We start from the raw sequence: 21224 nt of genomic DNA on the forward strand, positions 1-21224 counted from the left end.
GGAAACTATTATTTCCCTAGTACCAGCCTGTCCTAACTGCATTTCTAAATATTTCTAGCAATAAAACCCATAAATAACTAAGGCTTATGAGTCACTTATATCATGTGTGCTTATGATAGACCACCTTTCCTTAAACATACTTTCTTCACTGGGCTAAATTTCAAATGAAGGATATTATTTTAAATGTAGGCTAGTAATATGGAAAAAATTGCATAGCAACATTCTATATGTCAAAACATGTGCCACAGACTGAGTTTGTTTTTTTGTATGTTTTTTTTTTCTATGTGTGAAGATCTGGTAGCAATGCAGATTTAAACATCAGAATCTGTGTGGTTGTCAGTGGGGACAGAGACTCACCAGTACTTGTAAGGAAGTTGACATTTCTCATTACACCTTCAGTGTAGACCCCTGGTTCATAACTGTCCATTTCACCAGTGACAATGTGAGCGACTCTCGCTGCTCGACCTTTGATAGCACCTGCAGCCCGGTCTAAATTATCAGCATCCTGGTCTCTCAGGGCTATGATGCACTTGTTGACATCTTCCAGGATGTGGCTTTCTGTAAGTAAATGGATCACATTGATTTGGGATGTTTATTTTTTTAATATGTAGTTTTATTGTAAAGATTCTGTACAGAGGGCTTACAGTTACAGGAGTAAGGTAATTGGTACATTTCCTATCAAGCACTGTTACTGCCTCCTTTGTTTTTCCCCCACATCTCTTCAACTCCTCCCTCCCCCCACAAAGTGTAAAGTTCAGTTTTCAACATAGTGTTTTGTATATTTCATTGTTACAATGGGTCAACCTGTATCTATTTCAGCATTTTGTTATTTCCTTCTCCTCCTCAAATTAGAAGAATGTATATACAAGATTCAGGGCACCAGAATCAAATGCAGTGAAAAGAGGGGTTATACCATGGGGGAAGAGCATACAAAAGAAATAGAAAAATCACATAGTACATTATAAGTAGGTTAAAAACAACAGCAAGAAAGATAAAACATCTTGAGTTCCTATTGTGGGGTTCATTTCATTTAGCACCATCTTATATGGTCATATGAACATAGCTTTTGATCTTTTCTACTTGTCCTAGACATCTACTAGTCATTGTAGATAAGGGAAATCATCACCTATTTTCTTTGGGCCTGCTTTACTTCACAATATAATTTTTTCCAAGTCTTTCCATTTCCTAACAAATGGGGCAATATCATTCTTTCTGATAGAGGCATAGAATTCTATATACCACATTTTCTTGATCCATCCATCTACTGAAGGGCATCTGGGTTGGTTCCATATCTTAGCTATGGTAAATAATGTTGCAATAAACATTATGTGCTGGTAGCTTTAGTCTGGTCTTGTTTGTGATCATTCGGGTAAATGCCCACAAGTGGATTTACTGGGTCAAAGGGGAGCTCTATGTGGAGTCTTTTGAGGAACCTCCATACTGCTTTCCAAAGTGGTTGAACAAGTTTTCACTCCCATCAACAATGCAGTAAGGTTCCCTTCTGTCCACATCCCCTCCAGCATCTTTTGTTATTAGGGATCTTGATTCTAGCCATTCTAATTGTGGTGAGGTGGTATCTCAATGTTGTTTTGATTTTCATTTCTTTTATGCCTAGGGAGGTTGAGCATTTCTTCATATGTCTATTGGCCATCCTTCTTTCCTCTTCAGAGAAGTTTCTCTTTAAGTCTTTAGCCCACTTATTTATTAGGCAGTTGTTTCTTTGAGGATTTGTTTTTGGGGGATTTAATTTTTTGAGTTCTAAGTATATTTTATATGAGACCCTTGTCCATTGTGTAGCTAGTGAAGATCTCCCAATCCATGGACTTTCTATTGATCTTGTTAGCTATGTCCTGTGCTATAAAGAAGCTATACAGTTTCCTGTAATCCCATTGGTCCAACTTTTCTTTGAATTCTTGTGTTTCTGGTTCCTTATTAGACTGGGAGTGGTGGCTCAAATCTATAATCCTAGCTAGTCAGGAGGCTGAGATCTGAGAATTGCGGTTCAAGCCAGCCTGGGCAGGAAACTCCGTGAGACTCTTATCTCCAATAAACCACTCAGAAAACCAGAAGTGATGCTGTGGTTCAAGTGGTAGAGCAGTAGCCTTAAGCTGAAGAGCTGAGGAATAGCGCCCAGGCCCAGAGTTCTAGTCCCATAACCAACAAAAAGAAAAAAGAAAAAAAAAGAAAAAAGAAAATTTTGACCTGTGCCAAGGATCCCTAGAGTTTCTCCTATTCTTTCCTGTAGCCCTAGAGTTTCTCCTATTCTTTCCTATACTGTTTTCAGGGTGTTGGCTTTGACTTCGAGATCTTTGATCAATTTGGAGTTGATTCTGGTGCATAGTGATATATAATTTTAGTTTTCTACAGGTGTTTAACCAATTTTGCCAGCACCATTTACTGAAGAGGCTGTCTTCTTTCCATTCTACTTTTTTAGCTCCCTTGTCAAAGATTAGGTGGTTATAGATCTGTGGGTTCATTTCTGCATCTTCAGTCCTATTCCATTGGTCCTCAGGTCTGTTCCTGTGCCAGTACCAAGATGTTTTGATTACTATAGCTTTGTAGTAAAGTTTGAAATTTGGAATTGATATTCCTCCAGTGCTTTCTACTAAGGATTGTTTTTGCTATTCAGGATCTTTTATTGTTCCATTTGGGTTGCTTCTTCTATTTCATTGAAGAATGAGGTTAGGATATTGATGGGTATTATATTGAATTTGTAGATAGCCTTTGGAAATATTGCCATTTTCATGATGTTAATCCTCCCAATCCAGGATCATGGGAGGTTTTTCCATTTCCTTAGTTCTGCTTTAATTTCCTTTTTCAGATTTTTAAGGTTTCCATCATAGAGGTCCTACACTTCTTTAGTTAAGGTAACTCCTAGGTATTTTATATTTTTGTGGGGCTATTACTTTCCTGGGGCTATTGCTTTCCTAAGGCTATTGCTTTCCTGATTTCATCCACACTCTTCTCATTATTGGCATGTAGAAAAGCCATTGATTTGATTTTTGTTGGTTATTTTTTTATTTTTTTCATTTTTTTAATTGTGAAAATACCATACAGAGGTATGAGCAAGGTACATGAGCAAAGTACATGAGCAAGATAATGAGTACATTTCTTATCGAGCATTGTTGCCTCCTCCTTTGTTTCCCCTTCCCATCCCTTCCCATCTCCCCTCCCCAACTCCCACCAAAATTGTAAAGTTGGTTTTTACACATAACGACTTGTACAGCTCATTGTTGCAATGGGTCCACCTTTATCCTTATCTAAACACTTTGTTCTTTCCCTTCCCCTCCATAAATTATAACAATATCAAATACAGTGAAAACAGGGGTTATACCGTAGGCGAGGGACATACAAAGCAACAAAGAAATATTTTATAAATATGTTAGAAACAATAGCAAGAAAGAAAAACATTTGAGTCCTTATCTTGGAGTTCATTTCTCCTAACATCAACTTATCTGATTGTTTCTGCTTTTCTCAGACATATACCAGTTATTGCAAATAAGGGAAACCATGAGACCTATGTTTCTTTGGGCCTGGCTTACTTCACTTAATATAATTTTTTCCAAGTCTTTTTATTTCCTAACAAATGTGGATTAATTTTATACCCTACTACTTTGCCAAAGTTCTGGATCAATTTGAGTAACTTGGGAGTGGAGTCCATGGGGTCTTTAAGTATAAGAGCATGCCATCTGCAAAGAGGGAGAGTTTTACTTCATCTTTCCCTATTTGGATCCCCTTTATGTGTACATCTTGTCTTATTGCTCTCTAGCTAGGCATTCTAGTACTAAATTGAAAAGAATTGGAGAGAGTGGACATCTTTGTCTTGTTCCTGAATTTAGAGTAAATGGCTTTAGCTTTTCCCCATTAAGTATAATGCTGACAGTAGCTTAGTCATACACAGCCTTTATTATATTGAGAAATGTTTCATGGGTTCCTAGTTTTTTCCAGCGTTTTCATCATAAAGGGGTGTTGGATCTTGTCAAATGCTTTTTCTGCATCTATTGAGATAATCATGTGGTTCTTATCCTTCCTCTTGTTGATGTGATGAATTATATTTGCATATATTGAACCAGCTTTGCATCACTGAAATGAATACTGTTTGATCACGGTGTATGATTTTTTTAATGAGTTGTTGAAATCAATTGGCCAAAATTTTGTTGAGAAGTTTTGCATCAATGTTCATCAAAGAAATAGGTCTATCTCTTTGTTTGATGAATCCCTGCCTAGTTTGGGGATGAGGGTTATGATGACTTCATAGGAAGAGTTCGGTAGTGAACTTTCTCTTTCAATTTCATTGAAAAGTTGGAGGCTATTGGTGTGAGTTCTGCTTTGAAGGCCTTGTAGAATTCAGCTGTAAATCCATCCAGTCCTGGGCTTTTCATGGGTGGGAGCTCTCTAATTGCTGCTTCTATTTTGATGCTTGATATGGGTCGGTTAAGTTGGTTTAAATCATCTTGGTTTGATTTCGGCATGTCAGTATTTGCTAGAAATTCATCCATTTCTTCCGGATTCTCACCTTATTAGCATAAAGTTTTGAGGTGAGTTTATTTTATTTATTTATTTTTGTCAGTCGTGGGGCCTGAACTCTGGGCCTGCACTCTAGTGCCTCAGCTCTTCAGCTCTAGGCTAGCGCTCTATCACTTGAGCCACAGCGCCTCTTCTGACTTTTTCTGCTTATGTGGCACTGAGGAACCGAACCCAGGGCCTCATGCATGCAAAGCAAGCATTCTACCATTGAACCACCTCCCAGCCTGGTGAGTTCCTTTTAATCACAGAAATCTAGCATATAATATTAACATCTGACCATACACACTAAGGAGGTGAAAATTAATTTTGAAGGAAAATTAAGATATTTTTATAGAAAATTCTCTGAAATACAAAATATGCATTTGAAGATTTCTTTTGATTGATTACATGTGATTCTAGTTTAAGTTGATATTAGATTGGTGTAGTATGTAGGTTGAGTTTAGTGATAGCTTTTAGGTTAAAATGAAAATAAAATAAAAATGATGGAACACAGAATTCTCAATGAAAGCAATATTACAGAGATTCAAAACTAAAAATATTTGTTAAATATATGAAGAATAAAATCCTAGAGTTCCATTTTGTTAATGATAATTGACCTGCTATATGGTTTAATAAAATTACAGAAATATTCTAAATAGGTATACAATGAAAAATGTGAAAAATACAATTTTATATTGTAAAGAAATAACCCTGAAGACTGTGAACACACAAGCACTCACACATACACACAAACACAAAATGTTGTATAAAGTTTTAAATATTAATTGGAACAAATAAATTCCCAGAATAAAAGTAATATTTTGAAATATGTTCCCAGATTTCCTCTCCCTTCCCTCTCAACATGATTACGAAAAGAAAATGAGCTATTATTATAGTACAGTAACACCTTTTTTCCCTATAAAATGGTCAATATTCCCAGACAGAACTAGTGAGAGATGGGTAAATAGGTTCAATATTCACAACATGGGCAATGATTTGCTTTTGCTTGTTGGTCATTTTTGAGAGAGAAGATAGCACTGTGTGACACAGCCTCCATGGATTCTGTGGAATACAAGGATTAAAGTCTGGGATTATAAGCATGCAACACCACACTATGTTAATGGAATTTGGGGAGGGGGGAGTGGGGCTTGAACTCTGGGCTTGGGCACTGTCCCTGCTCTCTTCAGCTCAAGGCAAGTTCTCTACCACTTGAGCCACAGCTCAGATTCTAGTTTTCTAGTGGTTTAATGGAGATAAGTATCTCATGGACTTTCCTGCCGGGGCTGGCTTTGAACCCTGATCCTCAGATCTCAGCCTTCTGAATAGCTAGGATTACAGGTGTGAGCCACTGGCAACTGGCTTAATGGCATTTTTTTAAAGAAATTAAAAGAATACTAAAAGAATTAGTGCTTTGGGATTCTGGCATTTCCATATGAACCACCACGCAACATCTGTAAAGATTCTATATATTAAAATTGACCCAGAAAACAATGACAACCAAAAGACATAGTATTCCAGAAGAAAGTGTTGACTCTTGTCTTTCTCCCTGTCTCTGTTTCCCTCTCAGTTGGCTTGTGTATGTATTGACACAGTGCAGAAGCTACAGAGAATCACCACTTGTGATGTGACTTTCTTACATAGTCACACCGTCCTCTTCGTATGCAGAATAAAATCAAATATCATAGAATAGTCTTGGATGACCTTTCTTACAACTGACCCCTTTAAAAGTCCTTTGTGTCAGTGATATTTACAGTGGACCCTTGGTATCCACGAGTTATACAGCTTTATAGAAACAGCATCAAGAATGCTCAGGATAAAGGTGTTCATGGCTGAACTTCCCATGCTTAAATTATTTTTCTCCTAATAATGACAAACATCCACTAAAGACATGTTGTCTTTCAACAGAGATGCATGTTTCATTTTAGAACTTCAGCACATCATTCACAAAATTCACAGCAAGGAGACATTCAGCCAAATACGCAATTATTTAGAAGGAATTAAAAATGGGGACTGACAGAATTGCTCCACATCAACAGAGCTGTAGAAATAACACATGCATATGATGTATTGGGGGTTTGGAATTGCTCCTGTTGGTTTATTTATTCATTCACTCATTATTTGCTTTTTATTTCTTGATTAGTCTTCATCAAAACCACACGTAATAAATCTCTAAACAAGGTGACTTTACTAATCATATAATTCTCAAAATCCCTCATGCTCTTCCATGCCTCTGTCCTGTGAATATTAAAATGTTGACCTAGACTACCCATTTTCTTTGGCCTGCTCATTCAATTCTTACTATACTTTCAATAAATGACTCCAAATATATCCTTCCAAGGACATCTAGCCAACCTTTCACTCTGTAACAACATATACCTGGTTCTATGCTGTGTAAGATTCACATGAAATGGTTTATATGTGTCCATTTGAGCTTGTTCCTGTGTTTTAGCCTATAATTATCTCTGGTAGATTTTAAAATATGTCTAAGGACAGAAACTTGATGTTATGCCTTGAAGCATAATATTAACTGCCTAAACTGAGATTTGACTATTGTTAATGTAGCAGAATGTTTTTAAATAAAGGAATGAAGCACTTTTACAAGATGCCCCTTGTAAGGTAAATTGTTTTGCCTGGATACTAAATTACATACAGGTCATGAACAGAAGTAGACCTATTTTTGTGGTCTGAAATTCAATCAATCCAAGTGATACCAAGAACATGAAGGCCATTTTTGTGAAAAAGGATAAGAGACTGAAAATATTCAGAAAAATTCATTTGAGTTTTAACCTAATATATTGTTACAACTTCTAATAAACTGAGGCACTGTCCCATGTCAACAGAAAGTACATGTAAATCTTCTAATCATATTTCTCAATGAACTTAAGTACAACTGTAGACTTCATAAAAAACATCATTTTTTATTTAAGTCCACAGATGTGTACTTTAATGAATACAATGTTTATTCTGTATTCACTAGAGGTGCTTATAAATGGACTATTGTACCAATTTTGCTCTATCCCATAAAAGTGAATTCATAGAGAAAAAAATTGTTAATTCTTAGAAGATTAATTATCTAATAAACTCTATAATTTCTGTTTGATTAAAGATGAAATTTTAACTGCCACAAACTATTTTATCCCAGTAAATTTTTCACAGGAGAAAATAAAGAATATTCAGTAGCTGAATTCAGTGGGTACTTCTGCCGAATAACAGTATGAAATATTCTCAATGTCTATTGTTTAAATCTGAGAACAAATAAAGGAAGGATTTGGGGGAGTTTATTTGGCTTTATAGGAAGCTGTGTGGTTATTTTGTGTAGTTGAATAATGTTGTCAGAATCCATAGTGTTAATCATGTTAAAGAAAAATAGATGTAAGGTTAAGCATAGAAATAAATGCCCTACAAATCATATGCAGTATGAAAAATAAGAATGAAATATGTGACAAAAAGCATATAATCAAACTTAATCCAAGGCAGCTAAAATGTTGGAAATGATGACTAAATGCTCTTGGGAATTAAATACAGCACAAATATATTAGAAATGGTTCAAAAAAATTTTCCCCTATTGTGACAATTTAGACTACCGTGAATGTTTTACAGAATGCTGGCAACATCTACTTGTGTGAAATTCTAAACATAGAGTTCCAGAAAAAGGAAATAAAAATGTTGGATACCTCCCACATAGACAGAACAGCTAAATATTAAGCTAATTTCTCAAAATTGATCATTGGGTTATAAGTCATCTGTCAGGTGAATTTCTGTATCTATAATTTCCTTCATAAATGGCTTGAGTTTTTTTAAGCCAGTTATACAGTCCATAAACCTCTAGGAAAGAAAAAAATATATACCACATAACTTGTATAACACTCCCAACTGTTATATCCTTTAAGAATTTGCTGACGGAGTTGGTTCATTCAGCAGACCCAGTAACAGCCATTAAGAGTTCTACTTCTGATTATATTTTTCTTCATGGAAGTTTTACTTGTGCTCAAAAGTTATATCACTTAAATATGGTTTAATGGTGAGAGGATATATTATTAGAACACTGTGTTTTGAAGAAGAACCACTTCAGGAAATTTGGTCTTCAAAGCTTTAGTGTATCAATTTCACTTCTGTTTTGAGGTAAGGGTAGAAAGTCCTGAACTGCAGGTGCTCAAAAGCTTGACTTTTAAAAGCACAGAATTGCTGAGTTAGGGACATTTGCCATCATTCATCTTAGAGCCTTCCTGAGGCGCATAGGGCAAATTTCCATTATGTTGGAAAAATAGTAGCACATGGGACAATAAAGGAGTTAATTTTCTCTGAAAGGTTCATTTGTTGCAAACTTCTCTAGTTAGCTCCACTTTCCTCCATTATAAAAGGTTTGAAAGAAGAGTTTGAGATGTATTTTTAATTAATTTGTTTCTATAATTTTGTTGCATTTATGCAGTTTTCTCCAGTAAAAGGCAGAAGTTAATGATCAACTCTTGTTACCTCAAGAAGGTAGAAAATAAATGAAAATTGATGTGATCAAAAAATTTAACAACGTTTTTAACTGCCAAAGGAGAATTTTATAAATCAATTGCCCAAATGATGTACTAAGAATATATGCACATTTTATTTGAAGAAATAAGTGTAACAAAAGGCAAAAAGGAGTTTGGGTTTTGTTTTGAATTTCTGACGCTAAATCTGAATATATCTAAGGCCAAGCCTAACAAGAAAAGAAATGTTACCGACCACTGAATCATTATACATCATTAGAAGTCCCTGTTACTCTTTGACCAATATCTATATACAAAAGACAAAAATTCTGAGGAGGACATAATAATTATTTCTAAAGAAACTGAGTTATAGTTCAAAATAGAATGAATTACTTAAGTTGGAAAGTCTAAGGTTAGCTTGTCTTGACAACAACATAAAAGCCCAAGGGGTAAATTAAGTTAAATTTAATTATAAAGAAACTTGTTTCTGTTTTTACCCACTGAGATGAACAACTATTAATTTAACCCCCATTTCACAGATAAGCACCCAAGTGACCAACAAACAAAGTTATTTTTCTTTCCATTTATCAAAAATATATGAAAGAAAGAAAGCAACAGAATGAAGCAATATGTAAAGTTGTTGCTCATATATCTGCTTAGGTACACTCAATTTTCTGTTTGGCAAGAATTTGATCACAATGACCAGCTTCCAGATTAATATCTCACAGAATGATTTAGTCAAGAACTACTTCAAGCCAGTGTCTCAGCAATATTTATCTCAGAATGTTTTAGAATTAGTGCCTGCCTTAGTCTCCCAAGATATGTCACATCTTTATTCTACCACTTATTACTATAGATTAGGATATGTAAAACTCTGCAGTGATAGATGCACACTTTAAAAAAAAACCAACCCATAGTCATATAAATGGTATATAGTGACATAAATGATTTTTTAATCTGGTAGAATCAGAAATAATTTTGGAAAATAAAAAGGTAAGTCTGAAGGTTACACTTTTATTGCTGTAGGGCCAGCTCTGTTTTTGAACCATTCTCTTTTATTTAATCCTCTTTAAGCAAGTTTTAGCATCTTAGGGGATCTCAAAAAATGAAATTTTCATGCATGGACACTTAACTTTGTAAGTCATACTTTAAATGTGGGAAAATTATTCTTAGATTAAGCACCTTGGCTTGGTAACTACTAATTTTTCAAGCATTGTTCTATATTGAGGAATAAGGAAAAGCCAAATTTACACGTTGAATCACAGACCTAAGTTTGAAATGCAAAACTGTAAGTATAAGCCATGAAAAGAAAAATATAGTAATTTTGGCTTCATGGAATTGAAACCTTTCTCCTGTAAAAAGACACTGATAAGAAATGGTGGCTCAAGTGGTAGAGCACTTGCCTTGGGATAAAGAGCTCAGGGACAATGCCCAGGCCCAGAATTCAAGACCCACAAATAACCAAAAAAAAGAAAAGAAAATGGAAAGGCAAACCATAAACTGAAAGATATTTCTAAAATACATAGATAAGACTAGTAAAAAAAATGAGACAAAGAGCTATCAGACTTCTCATCAAAGAAGGATGCCTAGTATCATACCATATCATGTACCTACAAATTTTTAAAAAACCTATTATATATCTATTAAAGTTACTAAAATCTAACACACTGACAATATCAAATGTTGGTAAGGATATGAAGCAACAGGAACTCCCATTCACTGATGGAGAATATGTAGAACTTCAGAAAACAGTTTAGTAGTTGAAATAGAAATCCAACAGTCATACTTTTAAATAAATTGATAAATAAACTGATAAATAAATAAATACCACACATGTACATGAATGTTTTTAGAAGTTTTACTCTTTATTGGCAAAGCTTTGGAACAATGAACATGTCCTTCAGTAGGCTAATAATCTGAACTATCCAGATAATAAAATAAGAAGCAGTAAAAATTAAAATTAAAAAGGCATAAAGTCTGCCACACCTCATTGTATAAATGAAATGTTGAGTTTTCGTGCAAGCAAATATTTCCCCAAAGTTTACAAAGTGACAATAGTTGAGTCATAACTTAAAAATCAGGGTTTTTTCAATCTGCTAACGTCACACAAATGCTAAGGTCTTATCTGGCTTTAAGATATGATGGTTATGTAATTATGCCAAGCAGATGATAGATAGGAGGAGATGGAGGCTTGAATTATTTCCTACATTTCACAAAAATGTTACAAAAGATTGTTTGTACTATTATATAACTTCAGGCATTATGAGCATTCACATTAATTTTGATTGGACATATATCATCTACACATTTAAAATTTTAATAGGGGTAATTTCAATTAAATTTCAATTCTTCAAAGTTTGCAGAGACAATGCTATAATAGTGGTAATAGTCTAGATTTTGTGAGTCCATCATAGCTTCAGGGAACCTGAAGAATGAACTCTAGAAACAACTCCAGAGAAATCAACGCTAGAAGAATTTGACAAATAAAACTCAGTGCTTCAGATACTTAGCTATTCTTGTGTAAATTTTTAAGTCCTGAACATTGTGTTTTACACCATCCTTACCTTGACAACATACTGAAGAAAAGTAAAACAGATCTTTGTCTTTCTCAGTTGATTCTTCTGACTGAACTTATTCATGTTAATGCTCTCATTGCTTCCTCTTTCATAGACCAGGAACCAATTAACATCTAATAACAAAGCACTGAGCTAAAAAAAAATCAAGTAGCTTTGAGGATTTTACCAGACTGAACATCAGGACTGTCAGCAGGAACAGACAGTAGTGAGCAATTCTCCAGTATTATGTAATAAAACCTTTCAATTCCTGCACACTGGATGCTAATGTTGGATGCCTGTTACTGGATGTTCATTTGGGTGATGCTCTTTTTCCATGGTTCAAAATACGAAACTATTTGGTATCCAATTACAAAATATGTACTTTAGGGCAGAAACACACAAGTTTTTGTAGTACTTAAAGTGAAGTCCTAAAGGAATGGCATTAAGAAGAACTCTATAGAATAGGCTAAAACACCAAGGCATATTATACATAGAACAACAAACATACAGATGCATTTAAAGATAGAAAACATTTTTATAACCTTGTATCTTCCTCCATGAGAGTATATTAAGAAATTACTGTTCAACTATTTTGTTTACCATCTAAAATATACTTCTTCACAGAAAAGAATAGACTAGCCATTATAAACCACAGAACTATCACGAGATATATGACTTAGATGCCTATGCCTATACAAATAGGCCCAAAGAAGTTCATTTTCCTAGTAAATGGGTTTATGCTGAAGTCAGGCAGGCACTGGAGAGAGACGATGTATCTCAGAGGTAGAATATTTTCCTAGAATGCATGGAAGCCCTGGGTTGGATACTCAGCACCCTAGCACACAGATATGTCGGACACAACATCTTGCTATTCAAATATTTTGCTCTCAGATGCCCCTCTGCCCTCCCCACCCCAAACAGATCTCCAAAACACAAATTCCTCTTCTATTTTTCATTTGCAATTATGTCTAGGAAACTAATATATTTAAAATCATGAGTTTACTGTATAGATGACAAATTCTATGAGGTTAAAGCAAACCCAAGTAGCAAGTTCCATCTCTAGTATTCACAAAATATTCTGGATCACTACTAGTAGGTTTTAAGATGGTGTTTCCCTATGTAGTAACTCTAACTCATGATTTCCCTGTTCTGTCTCCCAAGTGCTAGGATTACAGACATATGTCACCATGCTTGATGTACAGATTTATTCTCTATATTCCTTTTTAAATTTTTTATTGTGAAAATACTATAAAGAGGGGTTAAAATTACTTGGGCAAGATAATGAGTACATTTCTTATCAAGCATTGTAGCCTCCTCCTTTGTTTCCCCTTCCCATCCCTTCCCATCCTCCCCCCCCAGCTATATAATTTATAATAAATGTATAGAAATATTTTCCAAAACAATAGACAATGGCATTATCAATTTTTATTTTCAAAATAATTCACAGCTGGAAGAAACCAAAGTAAGGGGTGACCTTTTCAAAAAACTAAATGTATTTATTATATGACTTATGAATTGGTAAAACCTTTGTACACACCTTAATAATAATAACAAATTATATTAATAAAATAAAAATCACGCACATACTTCCCATTAACAACAATGTGTGCAATAGTACATTATATTACTATTTAATGATGGCTATTTAAAATTGTATTCTATTATTCCTTAATAGCTATTAGAGAACCTTAATCAGCAAGAATTAGAGAACTGGGAATACTGCCATTTATTAATCATGATATATTGCTTAGACAAATAGAATACTAATACTGCTAATAAAACTTAACACCCTTAGATTTTCAAAATGGATTTCCTACTTTTTCTTTATATGCTCAAAAAACATAGCAACTGGTAAACTTTTTTATTCAATGAAACCTACATACATTCAATTCAAATAGTAATTATTTAAACATATAATTTATTAAAGAAATATTCTTCAGTAAGTATTTATGGAGTTTCTATCAGTAGATCTTTTATCACATATGAAAGGTAACAAAACAAATAATTCCATGTCTGATCCATGTGTTGTGGTCTGTCCCTATAATGCCAACACTTGTGATATAGTGATGGGAAGAATTCAAGTTCTAGGCCAAACTGGTTTATATAAAAAGCCTTTGACTAAAAACATAAAAAACAGAATATTTGCAACAGAAGAATTCACAGTTTAATCATAGAAATAAGCCTTTACCAAATAGTCACAAAATGATGAAGTGTCATAATGTACGTAGATAAACAATACTAGACCAATTCCTTTTCCAATGATGTAATTTCTGTTCTTGATTGCATTATGTGCCATGGGTTTTCCAATGAGATCAGATGAGTCTCAGCATGTACATTTTGGCTTTGGAAGAAATGTATTTTTCAGTTCATTTTGTATTTATAAGTTCCTCAAAGATTGAAGGAATAAGACTAGAAATTTCTCTATCAGTTGATAACTATAAGACGGGATACAATCATAGCTACCATGAACAATGCCTTGAATTCAATGCCTAGCACTGCAAATGTGAAGAAAAAGATATTTTCTTTTAAGAATAATGGGTGGTTTGCAATAATTAGTATACATCTAGGATAATTTTAGTAGATGAGCAGAATAGCTCAAGAGCTACATACATATGACCATATAAGATGATGCCAATTGAAATGAACTCCAAGACCTAGACACAAGAGGTTTTTCTTAGTTGTTGTTGTTTTATGTACTTTGTGATTTCTTGTTTCTTTTGTATGTTCTTCCCCCTATGGTTTATCCCCTGTTGTCACTGTATTTGATTTTGGTACCCTTAAATTTATCTTAATTAAGGAAGGGAATGGGAACAACAGAATGGTGAGACAAAGGACAAGGGGGGAATCAATACAACAGTGATACTCACAAGAGAGTATGTTGGAAATAATCTGTACAACTTGAGGAGGGAGGGAAAGGAGAAGAAAAATGAGGGAGGGGGTAATAAGTTCGATAAGAAATGTACTTATTACCTTATTTGTGTAACTGTAACCCCTCTGTACATCACTTTGACAATAAAAATGCAAAAACAATGATGGGTAAAACTGATATACAGGGCTGGGAAGTTGGCTCAGTGGTAGAGTGTTTGCCTCGCATGCAGGAGCCCCAGAGCTCAATTCCTTAGCACCACATAAGCAGAAAAAGCTGGAAGTGGTGCTGTGGCTCAAGGAGTAGAGCCCCAGCCTTGAGCTGAAAAGCTGAGGGACAGTGCCCAGGCCCTGAGTTCAAGCCCCATGGCCAAAAAAAAAAGAAGAAAAAACTGATATACATGGGAGGATGATGGAAGGGGTAACACTGATCAAGATGATATGTTGAATTTGAATTGAAACTTTAGTGTACAATTCCTTAATAATAGAATAAATATTTTTAAATGATAATTATTAACCAGGTTCTAATACCTCCTGCCAATTATTCTAGGCCGAGACTTCTACAGAGGACTTAGGTTTAAGCCATCCAGGTAGAAAAGTCATCAAGATTTCATTTCTAATTAATCACCAAAATGTTGGTGTGGCTCAAGTGGTACAATGACAGCCAGGACCAAGCAAATCAAGAGAGTGTGGCTCTGAGTTCAAACCCCAGTACCATCACAAAAAAAGTCAGATGAAAGATGATAAAAATATGGTCAACATGGGGGCTGGGAAGGTGGCTCAGTGGTAGAGCACTTGCCTTGCATGCATGAGGCCCTGGGTTTAATTCCTCAGCACCACATAAGCAAAAAGAAAAAAGCCAGAAGTGGTGCTGTGACTCAAGTGGTAGAGTGCTAGCCTTGAGCTGAAGAGTTGAGGGACAGCGCCCAGGCCCAGAGTTCAGGCCCATGACCAGACCCCCCCCCAAAAAAAAAAATATGGTCAACAGTTGCTGATGTGTTAGTGTACAGAGAAGGTAAAAACAAAACTCACAATGGGAGGAACTCCTAAAGTGAGAATTTTCTAAAAATGAAATATTTATTCTTACAAACAGGTTTAGCTCACATAATTTATTTACAAACACTTATTAGGTAGTTTGTTTATGATTTACATGACATTCTCCTTCATCACATACTTGAAATATCTTTGGTTGTTCTCTCACAACTTAGAAAATAGAAGTCAGGGTCTTTTGTACATACACCTCTTCAGTCCAGTCGATATCAGACTGGGGAAAAGTCATGAAAATGTAAACTAGTTATTTAAGACTAAATAAGTGGTTTAACCCCTACATTCTCTGCTTCTGTCCTGAAGAACACATTCTTTTCTTCCTGACATTTCTAAAGATGAAAAATGGCATGAAGAGCAATACAACAACTACAGTAAGTGCATAGGACCTAGTATAAACTCTCTATAAGGTATTATGTAGGAAAGACAATAGGCAAAGGACCATCTAAGAATCACAGTACAAAAAAATCTAGTGTAGGGACTGTGATGATACCTGTGCTAATATTATTAGAAAAGCGGTAACAATAGCAAACACGACTGGTAGCATGAGGTAAAGGGTTGAAAACAATTGATAAAATATAAAATAAATTATGTTTTTTTTTCATTTTAAGATTAATCCAAATGCAGATAAATTATTATCTTTGTTCAAAGTGTTGAATAAAGATATAAAATTTATTTTAAGATGCTAAGAGCAGTGAAATCCTGTATAGCTTATTCTCCTTTAGTTTAAAATCTCCACTATCAGAGTATCTAATCAAACCATCTTGAGCAAATTCAGTGTTATTATCCCAGCAACCTTGCCTGGAAGGCCATTCCTCCCATTTAAGCATCTCTGCATGAAAAACACATTCACAACATCTGGTCTGATTTTGTTTTCCTTTAATTTTCATTTTGTTGCCTTTTCTTTTTTTTATTTCCTTTTCCAATCACGATTGTTGAAATGCATATAGTAATACTCACGGGTATATGCTGTCTTTATTTCATGCTGTCTTTATTTCATCGTGTATTTGTAGGGTTCGTGGCCTACCCTGTGGGGTAAGATTAGCTATAAATTAACAACTTTTGATTCTTTAAATCTTCTTGTTCCTCATACAATTCCAGAAAAGTTAGCATATCAGCTATTATCCACACTAATCAAACACAAATTAAAATTGGCTCTGAATATTTTCTCAATGGTATATATCCACGGGCTCTGTGTCATTTTCCTTTATATGGGTGCCTCCTACACTATCTGTGCTATTGAGTGTTTAATGTGTTTAGAAAGATTCTGATCGCTTAAAATAATATAATTCTATAAAGAAAACCATAGGAGATACAAATATTATAAATAGGATGATACACACAATGCTTAATCATGACAATAGCAAGTAAATTTAAACATATGGCATTCCCCTTCCTACTATAACTTTGCATGTCATACACATGTGAAAAACTGAGATTGTCACAAGTTAATAAATGATATCAAAGAGCCTAAATAAGAACTATTTTTCAAGAGAGAGTGGAAAGATGGCAGAGGAGAAGTTGGAGGCTCAACAAGCTCTCACATAGAAAGCAGTTTTAGTGTTCCAGTGAAGAGTCCTAGGCTAGAGAATCACACCAAGTGTGCCATCACAGTACAGAGAGTTTGGTCAGAGAGGGAAAATTCAGGCAGCTGGATTTTGGTCAAGGAAACAGATCTGAGCACTTGTCAGTGTCTGCAGTGGCGGCAATGTTGCTCATGGCAGCTGCTGCCACAGCCGTCATATCAACAGAGAGAAACTGGGACAAACGCACCAGACACAGTGTGCAAGCACATTCTACTTATCACCAGCAAGAATTGACAAGGAACAAAAATCGTCATCCTGCTGATCGAAGACCATGGACAGCCCAGAAACCAAGAGGCTGGAGTGAGTAGACCCAAGACATCCTCACTCCTTCTCAGGGAGCAGAGGTGGGAAGGTAGCCCCTTCCTCACCACCGGAGAAGATCTCCATCTTTGATACTGACAAAGGACCTTCCAGAGCAGCTAGCTCCAACTCAGACCTTGGAAGAAAACAATAGGAGCCATTCCACAGGTGACAGGAACATGATCTGAACTGCCAGGCTCAGCTCCATACAGGGGAAAGTTGCCCTTCCCAGGGAGAGGAAGCTTTGCCTCTGAAGGAGTGACTTTCTTCACTGGGGGTAAACAAAGCCAGAGGCTGCCCCTCCCCACTGCAGCCTAGGCCCATAGTCTCAGCAGCAGGAGGGGTAAAAGACAAATAATTGAAACTCAGCAAACATAAATCCTGAGAATTGCTCCAGGCTGGGCTCTGTGAGTATCTCAGGAGCTAGCCCCTCAGGGAAAAGCTACTGATTGCTGATAGGCCTCAACCCTACCCAGAACCTAGCCTCATCACAGCAACTCCAAGCTAGAGGAAACAGTCATCTCCCTCTTTGGGGATACTCAAAGCAGATCTCTCTCCCTCCCACTGAAGTAGCCTGGGAGGAGGATCACATAGTCCTGGGTAAGGCAGAGCTTTTTTCTGCCTGCTCAAAGAAATTGACTTAAGAAAACAATTAAGCCACAGGAAAACCAAACACCACAAGCAAACCAGAGACTCCACCAAGAGAATGGTTATGGACACAGAGGAGATACAAGATCTTCCCTTCCTCAAAAAAAAAAAAAAAAAAAATCAAAGAACTCTTTTTCTACCTATTTATTTTTAATTTTATAAAACAAGTGTTTTCTATTTTTTTCTTTCTTTCATAATTTTTATCTTAGTGGTTGTGTGTGTGTGTGTGTGTGTGTGTGTGTGTGTGTGTGTGTGCTTTTTTTAAAATCTCTTTTAAGCTTTTGCTCCTTTTTTTTTTCCTTTTTTGTGTGATTTAATTGCTGTTCTGCTCACCCCCAGACATATATCAGTCATTGATTATTAGACTTTCTCCCTCATTGTGTACATACTTTATTCAGAAATTTATTACTAAGTTCACAACCTCTTAGGCTTAAATTCTTTAATAGTTGTATTGTTTCTTTATACCTTTATAATTTTTAAGTATTCCATTTATAACTTTTTTATTTTTTCATTTTTCCTTTTTATCTCTTTCTTCCTCTCATCCTATCCTTTTCTTCTCTCAATATTATTGCCTTATACTAAAATAATTGTTAAGTGGTTCATTTCTAAATTTAAATTTTTGTTTTTTTAATTTTTTCTTGTATCTTTATCCCTCTCCTTTCATTCTGTTCTATCCATTTCCTCTCTGAGATTAAGACTTGGTTAAATTCACTCTTTTCTTTAACCTCTTCACAACCCTCTAATCCCATTTTTCCTCCCAATTCTCCCTAAACCGGTTCAGGTCTGGTCTACTGAATCCCACTTTGATGTTCTTAGCCCATTAATCCATAGCTGTTTGATGTTGAATAGATTGTATCTAGATTTATCTGCAACCATTTTGACTGTGCAACTACTAGACTCTGGTTGATGCTTGCCTTAAATAGTATTCTAGAATGAAATTGGTGTTACTTTCATACCAAATGGGCAGAACAAACCAGAGAAACACAAGAAAAATGACAAGTCCAGGTATCCCAACTCCCGCTCATGATAAACAGGTGACAGATAATGAATAATCCAGAGGAAAGTTCTCAAAATGCTCTACAAACACTACTAGTAAACATGCTGAATAAAAAGACTGAAAACCTGCAAAGGACTCAGTGTGTGATAGGGAGCAAGACAAGGCTAACCAAAGATTAATACAGGAACTTTGCGAGCATAATGAGGCTAACCAAAAATTAATACAGGAATCTCATGAGTGTGAGGAAGCTAATAAAAGATTAATACAGGAATTGTAGGAGCAGGGTGAGAACAGTCAAAGAGTAATACAGGAATTGCATGAGCAGGCTGAAAACAGTCAAAGAGCAATACAGGAATTGCATGAGCATGAAGGAGCTAATCAAAGAGTAATACAGGGATTGCGAGGGTGGGATAAGAATAGACAAAGATCAATAGAGACATTCATGGAATCCATAAACAGACAGCTGGAGGAATCCAGGGAGACCACAAAGGAATGCTGAATGGAGCCCAAAATAAAGAAAGGGAGGCCGAGGAAACCACAACCAATCAACTGGTTTGAGATTAAACACTGAACACCAAATTAAGGAAGTAAAGAAGTCCATACAAGTTCTAAAAAAATGCTCCAAAATTGATCAGCATCAAAGCCGACCAATTAGAAGGAAAGGAATTAAAAACAAAGTAGAGAGTAGGGTAGACCATACAGAAGATCGAATCTCTGGGATTGAAGACAGCCTAGATATTATAGAATAAGAACATACAACTATCCAAGACAAATCCAAGAAATATTATTGATCTATTCAACATTTGGAAAATACCATCAGAAGGCTTAATCTGAGGATAATGAGTGTAGAGGAGCACCTAGAGACAGAAGTTAATGGTCTAGGAAATTTGCTTAACAGGATCCTACCAGAGAACTTCCCAAACATGAAAGCAAATAGGACTATTCAGATACAAAAAGCTTTTAGAACCACAAATAGACCAGACCAGAACAGGACATCCCACCATCACATTATAATCCCCACAGGATAAATTCAGACCAAGGAAGGATCCTTAAAGCTGTCAAGGAGAAAAGATCAATCACCTATAAAGGGAAAGCAATTAGAATAATCTCAGATTTCTCAACAGAGACAATCAAAGCAAGAAGAGCCTGGAATGATGTATGCCATGCCCTATAACTATCAACCAAGAATACTCTACCAGCTAAACTCTCCTTCATAACAAAAGGTCAAATAAAAAACTTCCATAGCAAATAAAAACTGAAAAGATATATCTCCACCAAACCAGCCCTAAATATGTCCTACAAATATATGAACAATGTTGCTCAATAGAATGGTTGTGAATTGCCTGTAGATTTTATTTACTATGTTCCTGGAAGCCAAGAGAAAAGATAAATATTATATGCTAAATCAGTAACAATTTTTATTATATTTTTCTCGTTATAATTTACATGTTGTTTGCAAAGTTATTTTACATAAATAGATTGCGTTAAATGTTGTGTATTATGTAAGGGTTATTGCTTAAGAGACTCCATAGAAAATGACATAAATACATCTACACTAAGATGCTCTCAAGACACAATATTGGCATGCCAATTTCCCACTATCAATATGACATGTACATATGTCTGTGTCTATGTCTATGAATGACATAACTGTTTCTAATACTTCCCCACATTGAGTCTAGGAATTAAAGCTTGTGGGAACAAAAGGATCTGGACACAAAATCTCTAGTGCTATATACTTTTGTTAACAAATACCATTCTTTCTGCTCATTGAGTTCATTTATTTTATTTATCCAAATATTTCAATTGGTAAATAGCTGTAAGGGTACATTTAATTGCCAATTCATCAATTCCTAAACCTTATTTTCCCCTTCTAATAATATCATGTAAATTCAAGACAGATCTCCCTAGGGTGAACCAAGTCTCCTTGTTATAAGCGGGGTTGATGGCTCTATAGACAATTCAGACATGGAAATAAGACTGCCAGGTTGACCCATTGCAACAATGAAACGTACAAGACACTATGTTGGAAAACGAACTTTACAATTTAGGTGGGAGGGAGAGGGAGTGTAGTTGAAAAAGTGAGAGGGAAAAGATGATAGGGGAAAAACAAAGGAGGAGGTAACAATGCTTTTTGGGAAATGTACTCATTACCTTGTTCATGTTACTGTAACCCCTTTGTACAGTATTTTCACAATAAAAAACTTATTTAAAAAAAGACTGCCACTTATTGAGAATTTTTGGCAGTACTAAGAATCAGAAA

At 35.4% G+C, this 21224-nt stretch overlaps 1 protein-coding gene across 1 annotated transcript in view; it reads right to left on the minus strand.

Annotated features, from left to right (window-relative positions):
* The window catches only part of Ctnna3 (catenin alpha 3), a 1268549-nt gene that overhangs the window by 322735 nt on the left and 924590 nt on the right, over nucleotides 1-21224 (minus strand). The window contains exon 11 of the mRNA XM_042696520.1: nucleotides 358-558. Within this exon, the coding sequence (XP_042552454.1) occupies nucleotides 358-558 (201 nt within the window). The remainder of the gene's footprint in view (nucleotides 1-357; nucleotides 559-21224) is intronic.

Source organism: Dipodomys spectabilis, unplaced genomic scaffold (genome assembly GCF_019054845.1).
Source record: "Dipodomys spectabilis isolate Male_0828 unplaced genomic scaffold, ASM1905484v1 ptg000207l, whole genome shotgun sequence".
In the NCBI taxonomy this organism is placed as follows: Eukaryota; Metazoa; Chordata; class Mammalia; order Rodentia; family Heteromyidae; genus Dipodomys; species Dipodomys spectabilis.